General features: G+C 32.6%; 1 protein-coding gene across 3 annotated transcripts in view; it reads left to right on the plus strand.

Annotated features, from left to right (window-relative positions):
• TENM2 (teneurin transmembrane protein 2) overlaps window positions 1-15,323 on the plus strand; it is a gene marked incomplete at its 5' end in the record, with an annotated part of 970,964 nt that overhangs the window by 45,169 nt on the left and 910,472 nt on the right. For all 3 annotated transcript variants that reach the window (XM_081316730.1, XM_081316731.1, XM_081316732.1), the window contains one exon: window positions 7,824-8,099. In XM_081316730.1, coding sequence (XP_081172856.1) covers window positions 7,824-8,099 — 276 coding nt within the window. The remainder of the gene's footprint in view (window positions 1-7,823; window positions 8,100-15,323) is intronic.

Raw genomic sequence — 15,323 nt, forward strand, 5'->3', positions numbered from 1 at the left:
TAATTGAGATATTCATAGCACTGCATGAGATTGGCAGAACAATTTTATGAAAGTTTTATGGAAGCAGTCCCACTGTGTTCAGTACAGTTTACTTCCATGTAAATATGCATAACATTACAATATTAAACTCAAGACTCTATTTCTCTTTTTTACCAGTTTACTCTGTAATTGAACTATGATGGTGCAAAATAAATAATATGGTGGCAACTCCAATCTACTCTATGAGTTAAAATGCCCACATATGCTAGTTTTTCTAGAAAGCTGTATCTCTCATTTCACCTTAAGGCAACCTAATTTAAAAATAAGAAAAGAAATATATAGCTTTAAAATGGATAATTATAAACACACATATAAATACAAATCTTCACAAAGAGAAAGACATTGAAATATATGACTATGTAGTATACTTATGAAACCTACAATATAAGTCATTTCGTAAATTTGAGACTGTATACAAATAAGCTTTTAGCTTCACTTTTAAAGAATAGCAATGTTGCCTGAAGCAATCAATGATTTAGAAATTGAAAGTAATTCTATTCCTGTATCTATTAGACTGGTTTTCAAGATCTTTCTTAGATGACTATCTGTCCTTCAAAGTAGACCAGACTAGGACATCAAAGATGTCCAAGCTAACACAACTTTTAAGATTACAATAATCTCGGAACACTAAATGAGCTTTCGCCCTCCCTTTATCTTTGTGAGAACTAAGGAAATGTCTTATCTGAAACACATGGATTACATTTCTGGCCTTCTCCAGACAGATTTCTTTATTATTTCTTTATTTCTTCATTAACATAGCTTGAAGGTAAAACTAGAAGACCTCCAAGATCCCTTCCAACTCTGTTATTCTGTTATTATCATAGTTCAAATATATTGAGCATATGCAGGCCACATAAAAGTACTGACACATGTAGCCCACAAGTCATGAATTTGTATAAGATAGAAAAATTTGGGATAGACAGCATCACCACCAGATGGATTTGTAGCTGGCTGACCAGCCGTACTCAGCATGTGGTCCTCAATGGAACTGCATCTACATTGAGGGAAGTGTGTAGTGGGGTGCCCCAGGGCTCTGTTTTAGACCCAATGCTCTTCAACATCTTCATCAACGATTTGGACAAGGGGATAGATGGGGAACTCATCAAATTTGCAGACGACACCAGGAATGGCAGGAATACCCAACACTCCAGAAGATACAGAAGGATCTGAACAAACTGGAACACTAGGCGCTATCTAACAAAATGAAATTCAATGGTGCAAAAAGTAAAGTTCTACATTTAGGCAAGAAAAACTAAATGTACAGGTATAGTATAGGTGGTACCTTGCTCAATAGTAGTAACTGTGAGAGGGATCTCGAAGTCCTAGTGGACAATCACTTAAATATGAGCCAGGAGTGTGCTGCAGCTGCCAAAAAAGCCAACACAGGCAGGACAAGAAGCAATGGATGGAAACTAATCAAGGAGATAAGCAACCTAGAACTATGGAGAAACTTCCTGACAGTTAGAACAATTAATCAGTGGAACAACCTGCCTCCAGAAGTGGTGAATTCTCCAACACTGGAAGTTTTTAAGAAGAGACTGGCCAGCCATTTGTCTGAAATGGTATAGGGTTTCCTGCCTGAGCAGGGGGTTGGACTAGATGACCTAGAAGGTCCCTTCCAACAACAACTTCTTCTTCTTCTTCTTCTTCTTCTTCTTCTTCTTCTTCTTCTTCTTCTTCTTCTTCTTCTTCTTCTTCTTATTATTATTATTATTATTATTATTATTATTATTATTATTATTATTATTATTATTATTATTATTATTATTATTATTATTATTATTATTATTTGTTGTTGTTGTTGTTGTTCTAGATGGAACTGTGGTTTGACCTCTTTAAGTATATCTATGTTGTTGTTGTTGTTGTTGTTAGTTGCAAAGTTGTGTCTGACCCGTCATGACCCCATGTACAACTTTCCTCCAGGCCTTCCTGTCCTATACACATCTTTATTGATTAGTCTAGGAATATACACTCTTGGTATCCAATTCTTATTGTATTTAGCAAATATTGGGAATTCCTTAAAATGATTTTTGTTCTGTTCTGTTTAAAGAGAGGGACAATTTTTTGTATCATTGTCTATATTCTTTTCTGTATATTCAGATGTCAGTCATTTATATATAAAGCAAATAAACATATAATTGTTAAATTTAGAGCAGATAAATCATCTGTGCAAATATTCAAGCTTACATTAAATTGGCTGAGTTGGTGCCAATCAGTGCTCTATTGGTGGTGGTGGGGAAGTTATGAATGTAAATAATTATTTTACATAGATGTAAACATAGGAAAAAAATAAAAATAGAATGTAAGAAATTTTAGTAAACTATTTATCTGAATTTAAAATGTATTTAAAATATACCCTATTATCAACTGCATACTTCAAAATCATGTTTTAAAAATTGATTGCCATTCTTTTTGAGAATGCTAAAATAATAATAAAACAATCTTAAGTATACAGATGCATAGAATTCTTATCACAAATTCTTTTGAACAATTGCATGACGATATCATTTTTATTATTAAATTTGTTTGCTGACCATCTTGCCACAAAATGCTAATTGTGTAGTCTTTATTGACTTATTTTAAAGATGTACATTATTTAAGTGGGCATTTTCCATGCATCACTTTATATGAATTAAACAGATTTTTGGATTGTGTCTCTCAACCAAATGAGTCGCAGAAAATGATTATTTGACTGCCATGTGTTACTGAAAAAATATTTGTCTCAAATTATTTTATCAACTATATGTATACTGCTGAGGCAGTAAATACTCAGGTTGCTTTTTTTGTGACAGTTGTATGTAAATGTTGACAAATATCAATGTGAAATTAATACTCTCGGTTAGCTAAACCTTTTAAAATAGGAGGTTTTTTTTTAATTGTTCATGACCAACCATCTTATCAATGCAACCTTATGTATATCTATATAATAAATTTCATATAATTTATCAAAGGACCCTAGTCCCGGGAAACTATAATTAAAAGCAATATGGAGTGTTAAAATATATTATATAGAGAGAAAGAACATAAATTAGTGTGGAATTAGCATTAACAGCATTAAAAGTGGGTATTTCATGCCAGCTTGATCCCTGCAGACACATTATTTAATTCTGCACCCAACGCTGGAACAGGATTACTGGCAGCTTGGGTCAAATAGTTGTGTTTCTATTCTGATGCATTTTTCAATTTGCTTAATAGTTAGCTTCATATCTTTGGAAGCCATGTGCATTTGCCAAACATTTAACTTTCAAAAAGCAGAAAAAGTAGGTGCTTTATCTCGGTGTTCTTTTCATTGTAGTTCCAATGATCACATAGAAAATAACAAGAAAAGTTATCGAGTTTGTTCTTGACATCATTTACATTTTACATGAAAGCAAAATACTAATAAAATTATAAACATGTGAATATTTAAAGGATGTTAAATTCTACAGCTCATTAAGTCATTTTACTTCATTTGGAAAACAGCTTATTCAAGTTAGTATGTTCGTAATTTGTTAGTGTTTATGTTTTGTTTTGTTACCAATGGTGTGTGAATATACTTTTAGCATCACCATATTCTCTTATTATTAGAAAGGTCCACTTAAGCACCACCGTTTATTGTAGCTATAGTCTTCCTTTTTTTATTTATTTTTTTCAAATAAACTTTTACCAACATGCTTTTATAGTTTATTGCTAAGCTCACTTCATGCATTGCTTTTGCAATTTTTAAAATTTATTCTTCTAATTTTCCTACTGGTTATTTAACATGGGTATTTAAAACAAATTTGTTTCCCATTATAAAGGCATGAATAAAATCCCATTAAGAGTAATATATTACTGCTAATATTTGCTATATTGAAATAGAAAGATTATAGAAATGTATATTCTTAAAACGTTAAGTCAAAGTTAGATAAAATATGATGGAATAAAACACCACCTTCATTCTATTGTTTTCTTTCTATGACTTTCTAAATATATGAGTTATAAGAGATATTTTTTTAAAAAGTGTGTGTGTGTGTGTGTGTGTGTGTGTGTGTGTGTGTGTGTGTGTGTGTGAAATATTACACTAAAATGTTAAATGTGACCACAAAGTGTAAAATCAGGATGCTGGTGGATAGAATGTTCAGAAATTTAAAAAAAAAAACCTATGCTTTTTAGAGAACTAAAGAAGAAAGGACATGAAGTTTATCTATTCCAAGACTATTCTCTTTCATTAAAAATGTATTCCAATGCCAAACTCAGACTCAAAATATGATTATTGAAAACATCTTGTTGATCAGTTAAATAGTATTGAGTGATTTCATAATCTGTGTGCAACACATATTGGGTTAGCAGAGAAGGTGAAACTTTTGTTAGTTTTCAGTGTTGTTATCTTTGGATAGCCATTCATTTGCAATAAAGACATTGGTATATCTTGTACAAATGAATTTCAAGCCTTTGTGCACTCATTATCTCTTTATCTTCCAAAATTACACTATCAGAATTTTTTTGGCAATTCATTTCTGTACAAAACTTAAAGTGTGCACATTGTCTATAAAGAAATTAACTATAAGAGATGAGCAGACTTAGCCAAGGGAGGGTCAAGTGTGGCATCAGTCCTGAGTGCCTTTGATCCCACAAGTCCAGCCCGCCTTGAATTGTATTGAGCCTTATCTACTGCCAATTTGCTTTGACCATTAGTAGTTCAGATTTTTGTAGACCATGTTAGCATGCAGTAAACCTGTATTCATTTGAACCTTCCTTTGAGTGAAGCAATAATTTACCCAAGCTACAGAAAAGAATAAGAACATAGCATCCTTAAATAAGCCATTTTAGAAAGAAAACAGGTGGGGAAAACCTCTCATGGATGGATTATTCTGTATGCCCACTGCTTCGCAGCAGTTTTATGAATAGAATAGTGATATTGACAGCTATAACACAAAGTCTCCATTGTTTGATGTATTTTTTCTGTTGTAGAATTTTCTATCAATGAGAGCTTGTTCTTCATTTAGGTGTCTTGTGTTAGAATTTCCTAGCAAGAATTTGCTGATTTATTTTTATACAAACATTTATTTTTTTTAGTCTTAAGGTTTCCCAGCTTTAAAATGAAATAAATAAAGAGAAATAATTTTTGACTATATATCAAACTGCTTTTCCAAAACCATTTCTCTTTCTGTATTTTCCTGTGGTAAAGTACAAGTGTGTTTGGGATTAGGGTTGTTCATAGGTTTGGTTTAAAGGCCATTAAAAAGTTTTCAAGTTCTGTTCAGCCAGCTATAAATTGATAGACATATCCATGCAGTTGCCTTGGATTTGCAGTTGCTTTCTTCTGTATGTGTTTCAAGTTCTCAACTGTTTGGGATATCCTGGTGAATTTCCATACAATTAATATTCATGTCTGATCCCATATAGCATATCAAATCTAATAAAGCTTAGGTAGCTATGCCATCTAACTAGTTGTTGTATGTGCACATTCATGTATATTAAGTTAAATATAGGGGATTTTTAACTCTTTGCTGCTTCAGGCCTGCAGTTCATGGGACCCTTAACCTGGATATATAAACTTTTGTACATTCGTGGCAATATAAATTTTTGAGTCTTCAAACAATCATAACAATCCCTATTTACATTGATATTACCATATAGAGCCCACAAAGTCAAATATATTATTGGTACAAATAATATATTTGGAATAGCAAAGATGTGGTCAAAGGCTGACCTTGGAACAGTTCATGAACTACCCAAAGGCAAGTTCCAAGTCAAGATAAAGCCCAACAGTTCCATGATATAATACTGAAAGTATATTCTTCATTTCAAAGAGACTATCAGGAATCACTTTGAACTCCTGAATCTCATTGATGAGGAATCAGAGGAACTGTGGAATAACATCAAATTAGTAGTTAAGACTCAATGTGAGGTCAAAACAAGCAGTGGAAATTGCCACTTGGAAATGATATTCAGATGCCATGAAGTGTTTATTCTTACAAAGACCAGAATTGTTCATACAAAGTTTTCTTCATGCCACTCTTTGAAAATGAAAATTGAAATTTGAAGAAGCTGGATAGAATGGGTATGAATGCTTGTGAACTGTAGTAATGGAGACGATCACTGAGAATCAGTGCTTTTTTTTTTGTAAAAAAAAAAAAAGGTGCCGGAACTCACACATGTCATACAACCCGCCTTGCCTACCCTACAAGATTCCATCCAAAAAAAGGTGCCGGAACTCCATTCTGGGCGTTCTATGAAACAAAACAAAAAACAAAAAACCCCGCTGAGAATACTATAAATAACTAGTTGTGTATGTATATTCTCAATCATCCAGGTCATGATTGTCCCAAAGGAGCTTTTTTCAAAAGGCAACTGGATTTTCTTGTTTGTTTGTTTTTCTTTGAAAACATTTTGTTTCTCATCCAAGAAGCTTCTTCAGTTCTAACTAACTGATGGGCAATTCCACTGTAATCAGAAGTATAAACAAACATATTTTGAGATGAATTGTGGCCAGCTACTTTAAAAAGTAAACAGGTTTCTTGTTTCTTTTTAAAGGTACCATTAGGTTGGCAATATATACTCTATTTCAAAGGATGCAAAATCATCCTTTTATCAGAAGAAATTAAGTAGCACTTTTTCATATAGCCTGTTTTATTAAAAACTGTTAGATTTTCTGAACTATTCATCTTTATTTCACCTATTCATAAAATTTGTTTCTTAGAATTATGATTTTTTTCCTGAAACTGTTCTGTGGTGACAGGACAGGATGCTCCTGAAAGAAAAGAGAAAGAGAAAATCCCACTCTACCTGAAGAATCGGATACTGTAGTTTCTGTTGTTCTGTACTCCCCCAAATAATATGTAATTCAAAAATAGTTACTAATGTACGATAGGCTGGGTTCTCATGCTTTATTAAACTATATATAAGTTTAGTTTGGGTTTAGCATGCTGTATGACCCCATGCACTGCAGTGTGTTAATCATAGCTGACAGCTTATCATGCCATGCCAATCTTGGTAATAATATGATTTACAGAATAACTATGGCAAGAAAGCCATGGTTTCATATGATATGTGAGCTAACTCTTGAATATTTTTTTTAGAGACACTGATTCAGAAATCTTTTACTGGAGTTAAGTCAAAATAGATCTGCCTATACATGCTACGTATGGGACAAATACACTCATACTCTCCTATAGTATTGTAACAAAAACTAATATGAACAAAGCCCAAAGTACGTTCTAGCCAAAATACTTTGAATAACATGAATTAAAATCATACTTATATATTGTTTTGAAGTATATTTAGAATCCAATTAAGCTCAGTGATGTTGGACATTTTTATATACTAAATAATATAAGCTAAATTAATATCTACTTCAAGAAAATTCAGTTCTGTATTATATTTTACTATTAATATCTAGTTCATTTCATTATGATACTTTCTCTACTAATGTACACATGGCATGTTGGGAGACTGTTTTTTTTTCTTTTTGTTGTTTGTATTTAAGGAGATAACATAACTTTTTAGAGCACCCCTCTAGGAATTCATAGAAAAAAATGTTTTTAAATTTCCACAAAAGGGAGTAATATTACAATAAAAGCCATAATCCAAGGTAGATATTCATTTTCTCTCCCCACTTCTTATCAAGGTATTTCTTTCCAATACAAGTTACGTCTTCTACTGAACTGTCTAAATACCCTTACTGATATCTGTGCAGCCTACATAGTGAATTCTGCATGAAGGACTGTTAGTTTCTTTTCAAATAAATTTTCAGTTAAATTTAAAAAAACCCAACACTCTCCGATTTTTAATTCTCTTTTTTTTCTTTCATATTTTCCTAGGAACTAACTTCACCCTTGCTGAACTAGGAATTTGTGAGCCCTCCCCCCACCGAAGTGGTTATTGTTCAGATATAGGAATCCTTCAGCAAGGCTATTCCCTCAGTACTGGGTCTGATGCTGACTCAGATACAGAGGGTGGAATGTCTCCCGAGCATGCCATTCGACTTTGGGGGAGAGGGATTAAATCCAGGCGGAGCTCTGGTCTGTCAAGCCGTGAAAATTCTGCCCTTACCCTGACTGACTCTGACAATGACAATAAATCAGATGAGGAAAACGGTAGGCCTATTTCTGCAATACATTTTGTAATGTATATGCATATGTGACGATGTGATCGCACATGCTTGCCATATTAGATGATAAAACAAAAGCTGTATTTCCCTTGTGAAGTCAAAATGCAGGTTCATAGTATGCTTCTATGGGGGAAGTGATCTATTTTTAGGGAACCATGAAAAAGAAGTTTAACTCATCCTGATAGCAAATATATAAATTATATTTGGGTGAGAGTCTGTCATCAAATGATACTATTCTCTCCGAATCTTTGAATGAGAACAAATGAAAGTTTGGTGATACAAATGTAAAATGTATTTAATATAAAGACATTTTCAAAAATACTGATCAGGCTGTATAACATCAGTTTTGATATCAGGTTAAAAGCTGTTCAAAAATCGTTTTCTAGTTTTTTAGAAATGAACAAAATCTACTAAAAATATTTAATGTTTTAAATAGTAATAGTTCCAGCTTAAACATGTAGTGTTGTTAAATGAATTGCTATGAGCCACTAGTTTTCATATTAAGATATGAAGATAAAAATTTTCACTAACATAAAATATATCTTTTTAAAAAAGAATCTAGGTGAATATATTTATAAAGAAAGAAGATAATCCTTTTAATTCTCACGAACAAACAAACAAAAAACCCTAATCTCTATGGTCTATTATTAACTATATAAAGACTTGCCTTAGTGCTGGACAATATCTGATTTTTTCCCTGAAAAATCATAGTTAGTCTGTGAGAATCCATACATATTGAGTTCACTGATTTTCTAAACTTTCTAAAAAGCAGTATTATCATACATGTTGAAAAGTGCTCTGGTTTAGTACCACAGCATGGATACTTACAGAGCTATGATTAGTTTTTCATGTATGTTGTAATGTTTCATTTGCTCACAATAAAGCTTTAAGGAACAGAATGTGTATAATCTATTGTAGTACCTAAGTCCTTTTTAAAAAAAGAAATCAAGGTTTGGTTGCTATATTAATAATATAATGGAAAAATGACAGTTTAATATTGAATGTTTTTATCATTTTAGGATTTTATCATTTCTCTTCAACCTGATAAACAATTTTGCTTTGGTATTAATTTAATTTTAGCAGTTTTCAGTATATTTTTAAGTATCTTAGGGCATACTTAATTGCAACTAACCATTCTAACTTTGAATATTCTAAATAACTGGTGCTGATACTAATTCATATCCAGGAGTGAGGGAATTTAACTTCATTTTATCGTTGATTGTATGACCCTGAATTTATAATAGGTTTGCTCAACATGTTGTTTGAAAGTGTAATTTTTGCAATTATAATATAGTGTCTCTTTTTTCTGTATGGAGGAAGTAGACTCCAAAGACAGAAATCACATATATTGTATCTCATTGGCATTTCACAATACTTCCAACAAAAATGAATTCAATTTTGATATGTAATTGTGATATATGTTTCTTTTAAAAGTAAAGAATTACATCATTTAATCACTATTGCTGTCCAATACTAACATATTGATTTAAAATGTCAGTTTGTAGACACACATAGATGTAATTATGGAAGCTGCAACCTGTTGAACATGCATTTGCAGACTAGAGTTAATTATTTCCAGTGCAGGAAATTAGTAGAACAGCTGAATCTCTTGTTTATCTATTTGAGATATATGGAAGGTACGGAGCCTTATCCGAATATGTCAGCAAGATGTTCATTCAGTGTAGGCAGTGATTTGATAATCTGTATCTGGAGAATTATGTATCGATGTAATACAATGTTCAGCAGAAACACCAATGTAAATTGCAGTTGTGCTCACAAAATTACCTTCTTCATGCCCATATTTTCAAATATGCATTTGAAGTGCTGTAACTCTTCTTTTAATTATATACATTCCATAGCATTTTCTTATACAAATAAATTCTTGAAAGTTAAAAACAGAAAAAAACGGGATAGCAAAGGCAGATGGACAAAAATTCTGTTGACATCTACCCAGTGCTTTTTTTGTAAAACAAAAAGGTGCCGGAACTCACACATATCATACAACCCACCTTGCCTACCCTACAAGGTTCCATCCAAAAAAGGTGCCGGAACTCCATTCTGAGCGTTTTATGAGAAAAAAAGCCCTGCATCTACCAATGCTTAAATCTAGGAATGTTAAACTTTGTAATCTGAAATTTTAAATTGATGCACCAGTAATTTGCAATCATATACATTTTTATCCAGATTAATCTGAAATGCAACTTGTACAAAACCACTTGAACCTGTAATTTGGGGTATCTAGCAGACATCTTCTATTCTGACATCTGAAAAAAAAATATTATACCTCTTGAGTTGGCTGCCCTATGGTAGTAAAACTCCATGGCTTATCAGGATGTGGGGGAAGTATCTCTACTACAAGATTGCAACACTGCTTTTATTGGTTATTCAAATGATAAGGATGATGCAAGACCATAAGGGTCCTTTGCATTGTGTTAATTAGTTCAGCAGGCTCTGCTAATTTATCCTAACCTTCACAGAATTAAAGCAGAGAACTTAATTACTGCCTATGTTATCTGTTAGTCAATTTTTATTATATTATATTATTTGTAGAGATATTACATGTTCTTGTTTCTGTATATGTCATTTGCCAATACTTCGACTAAAAACTATCATTATGATTTTTATTTTCTTGTTCTTTTCTGTAAGTATACTCTAATTTAAATATAAGTGTAAAGGACTATAAGAATAACCTTGGGAAACAGAAAGAAGAAAGAAGAAATGCAGTCTATCTAGACAATGGTCAGACAACAAATATCTCAGGCAACAGAAGGAAGGGATGTATGGAAAATGCTCCAGAAGTTACTCACCCTTGTTCTCTGGAAACTTAAGGCAAGCCAAGGGAAGACCTTTTAGACTTGCAAGATTGGCATCAGTCCTTCAAAGTAATTGAAAAGAAGAAAGCAAAAGCATTACATTTATTGTAAATATTCCATGTCCCCATTCTTTGCAAATCTGAAACTATGCCTTTTGTGTTGCAATGTATGGCAGTGAAAGTTGGACCATAAAAAAGGCTGAGCGCCAAAGAATTGAGGCCTTTGAACTCTGGTGCTGGAGAAGACTCCTGCGAGTCCCTTGGACTGCAAGGCGATCAAACTGGTCAGTCCTAGAGGAGATCAACCCTGACTGCTCTTTAGAAGGCCAAATCCTGAAGCTAAAACTCAAATACTTTGGCCACCTAATGAGAAGGAAGGAGTCACTGGAGAAGAGCCTAATGCTGGGAAAGATTGAGGGCAATAGAAGAAGGGGACGACAGAGAATGAGGTGGCTGGATGGAGTTACTGAAGCAGTAGGCGTGAGCTTAAATGGACTCCATAAGATGGTAGAGGACAGGAAAGCCTGGAGGAACGTTGTCCATAGGGTCGCGATGGGTCGGACACAACTTCGCAACTAACAACAACAACAAATGCCTTTTGTGACCTATTTTATCCATTGGCTGAGATATCTTTTGTCTGACCACTCTCTAAGCTGAAGTTCTGTCTCCTAGAGTAATTGTCACACTCCATCACAGTAAATTTTGGGGGGCGGACCCTAAAGAGAATTTAATTTTATCCCAGGTTTTACATTGTTTATCTATTTTATGATAATTACATTTGGGAAAAATAAGATCAATTAATATTGCAACTTTCAAAAAATATTTCCTAAAATTATAGTTTCAGTATTTTAATCTGGCTTTCTGCATCTCCCTGAATATATTTATGGTTTTAATTTACATAATATTAAAATACCTCAGCCTTAGCACATCATATTTTAAATGTTTGGAATAAATTGAAACAGATTTTTTTTTTAGCAAATGTCTATATTTGCTAAACAACAGCATGCAAAGTCTCAAGTTTTCAATTTTCCCTCAGTAAATTTTATGACACAATAGTTCTTAGAGAGGGAAGTAAGCGTTCAGGTATGATGGCTAGACTAATGCATTGCTTAAGCAGATATCATAGTTGTGCATGAAATTTGAATATGCTGTTTTATTTAATAGTCAATAATTAGGGGAAAAATGCAATTAAATTAGAAATATGGTATGTACCAGAGAAGGTTTATGGTAAGGTTTTGGCTAAACAGATATTATTTATAGGTAGCTTCATCAAGGCCTCTGCTCTTCTTATAGCCCTTCAAATGGATAATATTTTCAAAGAGGGAACTGTTCCCTGAAAAATTTTCAGATAGAATATTGTCTGTTAGAAAGTAAAATAAATAGCTAATGTAGTACCAAGATTTCCAGATATCTAACATCACTAGTATCATTATTGGTACTATTATTTTTCTGGTTAGGAATACTTTCTGATCCATGGAAATGATTGGAGAAATTGTAATCCAGGGGCTAGATTTTCTAACAGAGAGAGACGGAGGGAAACATGGTTTATTCAATCACTCAAACATGGGTTTCCTAAAGAGAAAGGAAAGCTATTGATTTTCAGTAAAGATGTACACTATAAAGAAAAAGAAAAAGCAGTTCACGGGGCCCTGTAATATGATTTTCTGAAGTATGCCCTGAAGTATGTTTTTGATAAAAACAAAAGCAACATCTCAATTGCCCTGTAAAACACGCTAGTTTGAAATTAAAAGTATTTCAGAAGTAATACACAAACAAAAGCAGTAAATGTTTTATCAGAATGTATTTGTTTAAAATATCTCTGTGCTGTTATTTTCATTATATTACATTATGAAGCCAAATAGTCTAAAGCTGCTAATTTTAGGCTAAGATATTCAGAGGAATTTCATACTTGTTTGGCGAGGGGTCAATTCCATGGGACCGTGCAGCTGTCTGTTACATTTAGTATCTCCTAGATGCCTTATTATACAATATGTAGTTGTTAGGAGAATAACTTCCAGATGGTACAACTTTGAACAGTTAATCCTTTGATCAACTGGATTATCCTTATCAAAGCAATTCCAATCTTTTAATAGAATTATTTTAATTGGAATATTAAAATGTCACAAAATTTAGGGTATTTGTAAAGCTTAGTTGTTTTCGTAATAGGATTGTGTTTTTTAATAATATGATTAAGTTCAGAATTGTACTTTTATTTTTCACACTTAGAACAAATGAACATTTTTTTAAAGTAACAACTATAATGAAGGAAAATTCAGAACAGACTGGTGATGTTTTACATTTTTCAATAATCAAGCAATAGGAAATTATGCTTAAAATATTTCTGAAAATAAAAATAGATCAGTCTCATGCTACATTTAAGAAAAGGGGGTTATCTTTTTGATGAATACATAGACAAACTCCCCAGTGAACATAAGCACATAAGAACACATGAAACATGGGTTGAGATACATTGGACAATGTGAACATCCTATCTAGGTAAAGTAATGCTGAAATCTCTATAGTTTCCTTCAAGAGATTCTGCACTATTATATTATTCTGCCATCTCTAGGGACAGTGGTTAGATCTAAATCTTGTATCTGGAAACTGGAATGTCTATGTTGGACCATTCAGAAACTTTTAGAGGCACTTGGGTGGTTTTAAGCAGCAAAAATTGCCTCTGTGATTGCTGCTAAATCTGGTCTTCAACAATACAGCTGCAAATTGTTTTAAAGGTAAGTGAAAATGCTTTTAAGGAAGTATGCATCTTTTTATCTACACTGTGTCTGTTCCCAATGGAAAAAATTACAAGGTCATTAAGGGCACTATCTACTTTGTCCTATCATATAAGTAGATCCAAATTTGTTTTTCTGTCGAAGCTCTTAGGACATTTCTGGGGGGAAACAATTGAGGAAAGTGGAAATTATCTAGCAGGGGTGACTGAACAATGAAGTATTATTGTATAAGGATACGTAATTCAGTATACCAAAATATGATGAATGAGTTTAAGAAATAAAGTAGGCTACATAGCAGGAATAATTTTGCAAAACACAGATTTTACAATAAAGTTGGTAAAAATGTTTCAAAATTAATATGCTCCAAGTTAATATGACAGAAAATATCAGGGAACAATTTTGTACTGCTGGCAAAATGATGTCGTTTTAAAACTCTAAAATAACTAATTGAAAATAAGTTTTACATTAGGATGAAAAACATGTGTATTTTGTGAAATATTTTTGAATTTTAATTTTTTATGTAAGAAGTCTTTCACCAGAAAGTTTTTTTATTAGAAATGAAAATATAGTCATTTGTAGTATCTTATATTTCTGATTTTAATTTTTATTAACTCCCATCAGAACTCATAGCATTAGAACTCATGTATTATTACTTATGCAATTGAGAGCTTGCATAAGAGCCTATGTCCTCTTGCACACAATAGTATAATCCACATTACAATATATGCTCATACATTTGCACACAAATACACCCAAAGACACATTACTATGGCTACAAAAATGTATCATGGGGGTACAGAGATGCAAAACAAACTTACAGAAAAGATGTGTCTTTCTCATTGGGGAAAACTGTGACAATTAAGATACAAAGATGTAGGAGGTCTGTCTGTATGCATGTATTTGTATCACATATTTATAGGTCTTAACCACTAGATCTAACTTTCTCTCTATGAATTCAGTGAATCTATACCCTTACTGCTAAGGTTTTCAGCCTCTGTGAAAGATCTCACAGAATATGGCAAATATTCTACCGAAGTACTGAATTTTTCAGTATTGTTACCTGATGCCTGTATCTTTTCCTGATGCCTATATCTAGACACTTATTAGCACAGAACAATAAGATTGACAGGCAGTTTATTTTTTTCTACCTAACTTCATAAAAGTGTGGAGTAATAGTCTTGACTATTTAGTATAAAACAAGAAAAAGGACACTCATGTTCTCCTTTATTATAAGCCTTAAGATAAGACTTTCTATGTGGCTTTCTTTAATTTTGGATTTATGGATTAATCAATCTAAATAATGTAGATTTTAAAAAAGATGTACTGTTTTGTTTCAGGTAGTGGTGGATGAATATCTATTAAAAAGTGGTTTCAAATGGTAAACCATTTTCATAATGCTGAAAAGGTACAGTAAAGTGGTTCCCAATAATGTAAAGGGATTTTTCTGTATATTTCTTGTTTGAAAGGCAGCCAAGACCTCAGGAGCTGATGTTGGAAATGTATCAGATTAGAGTTAATCATCTACAGAAACTAGGAACTATTTAGGAGCACCTTTTGCAAATTTTTATATGTGTTAAATTTCTCCTAGCAAGCAGACTTTTGCACAATTATTTCTAAGTGTAATATTTCAACATTTAATGTACTAAAAGAAGACATTCTATGAGTT

The sequence above is a fragment of the Vipera berus genome, assembly GCF_964194415.1.
Source record: "Vipera berus genome assembly, chromosome: 2".
In the NCBI taxonomy this organism is placed as follows: Eukaryota; Metazoa; Chordata; class Lepidosauria; order Squamata; family Viperidae; genus Vipera; species Vipera berus.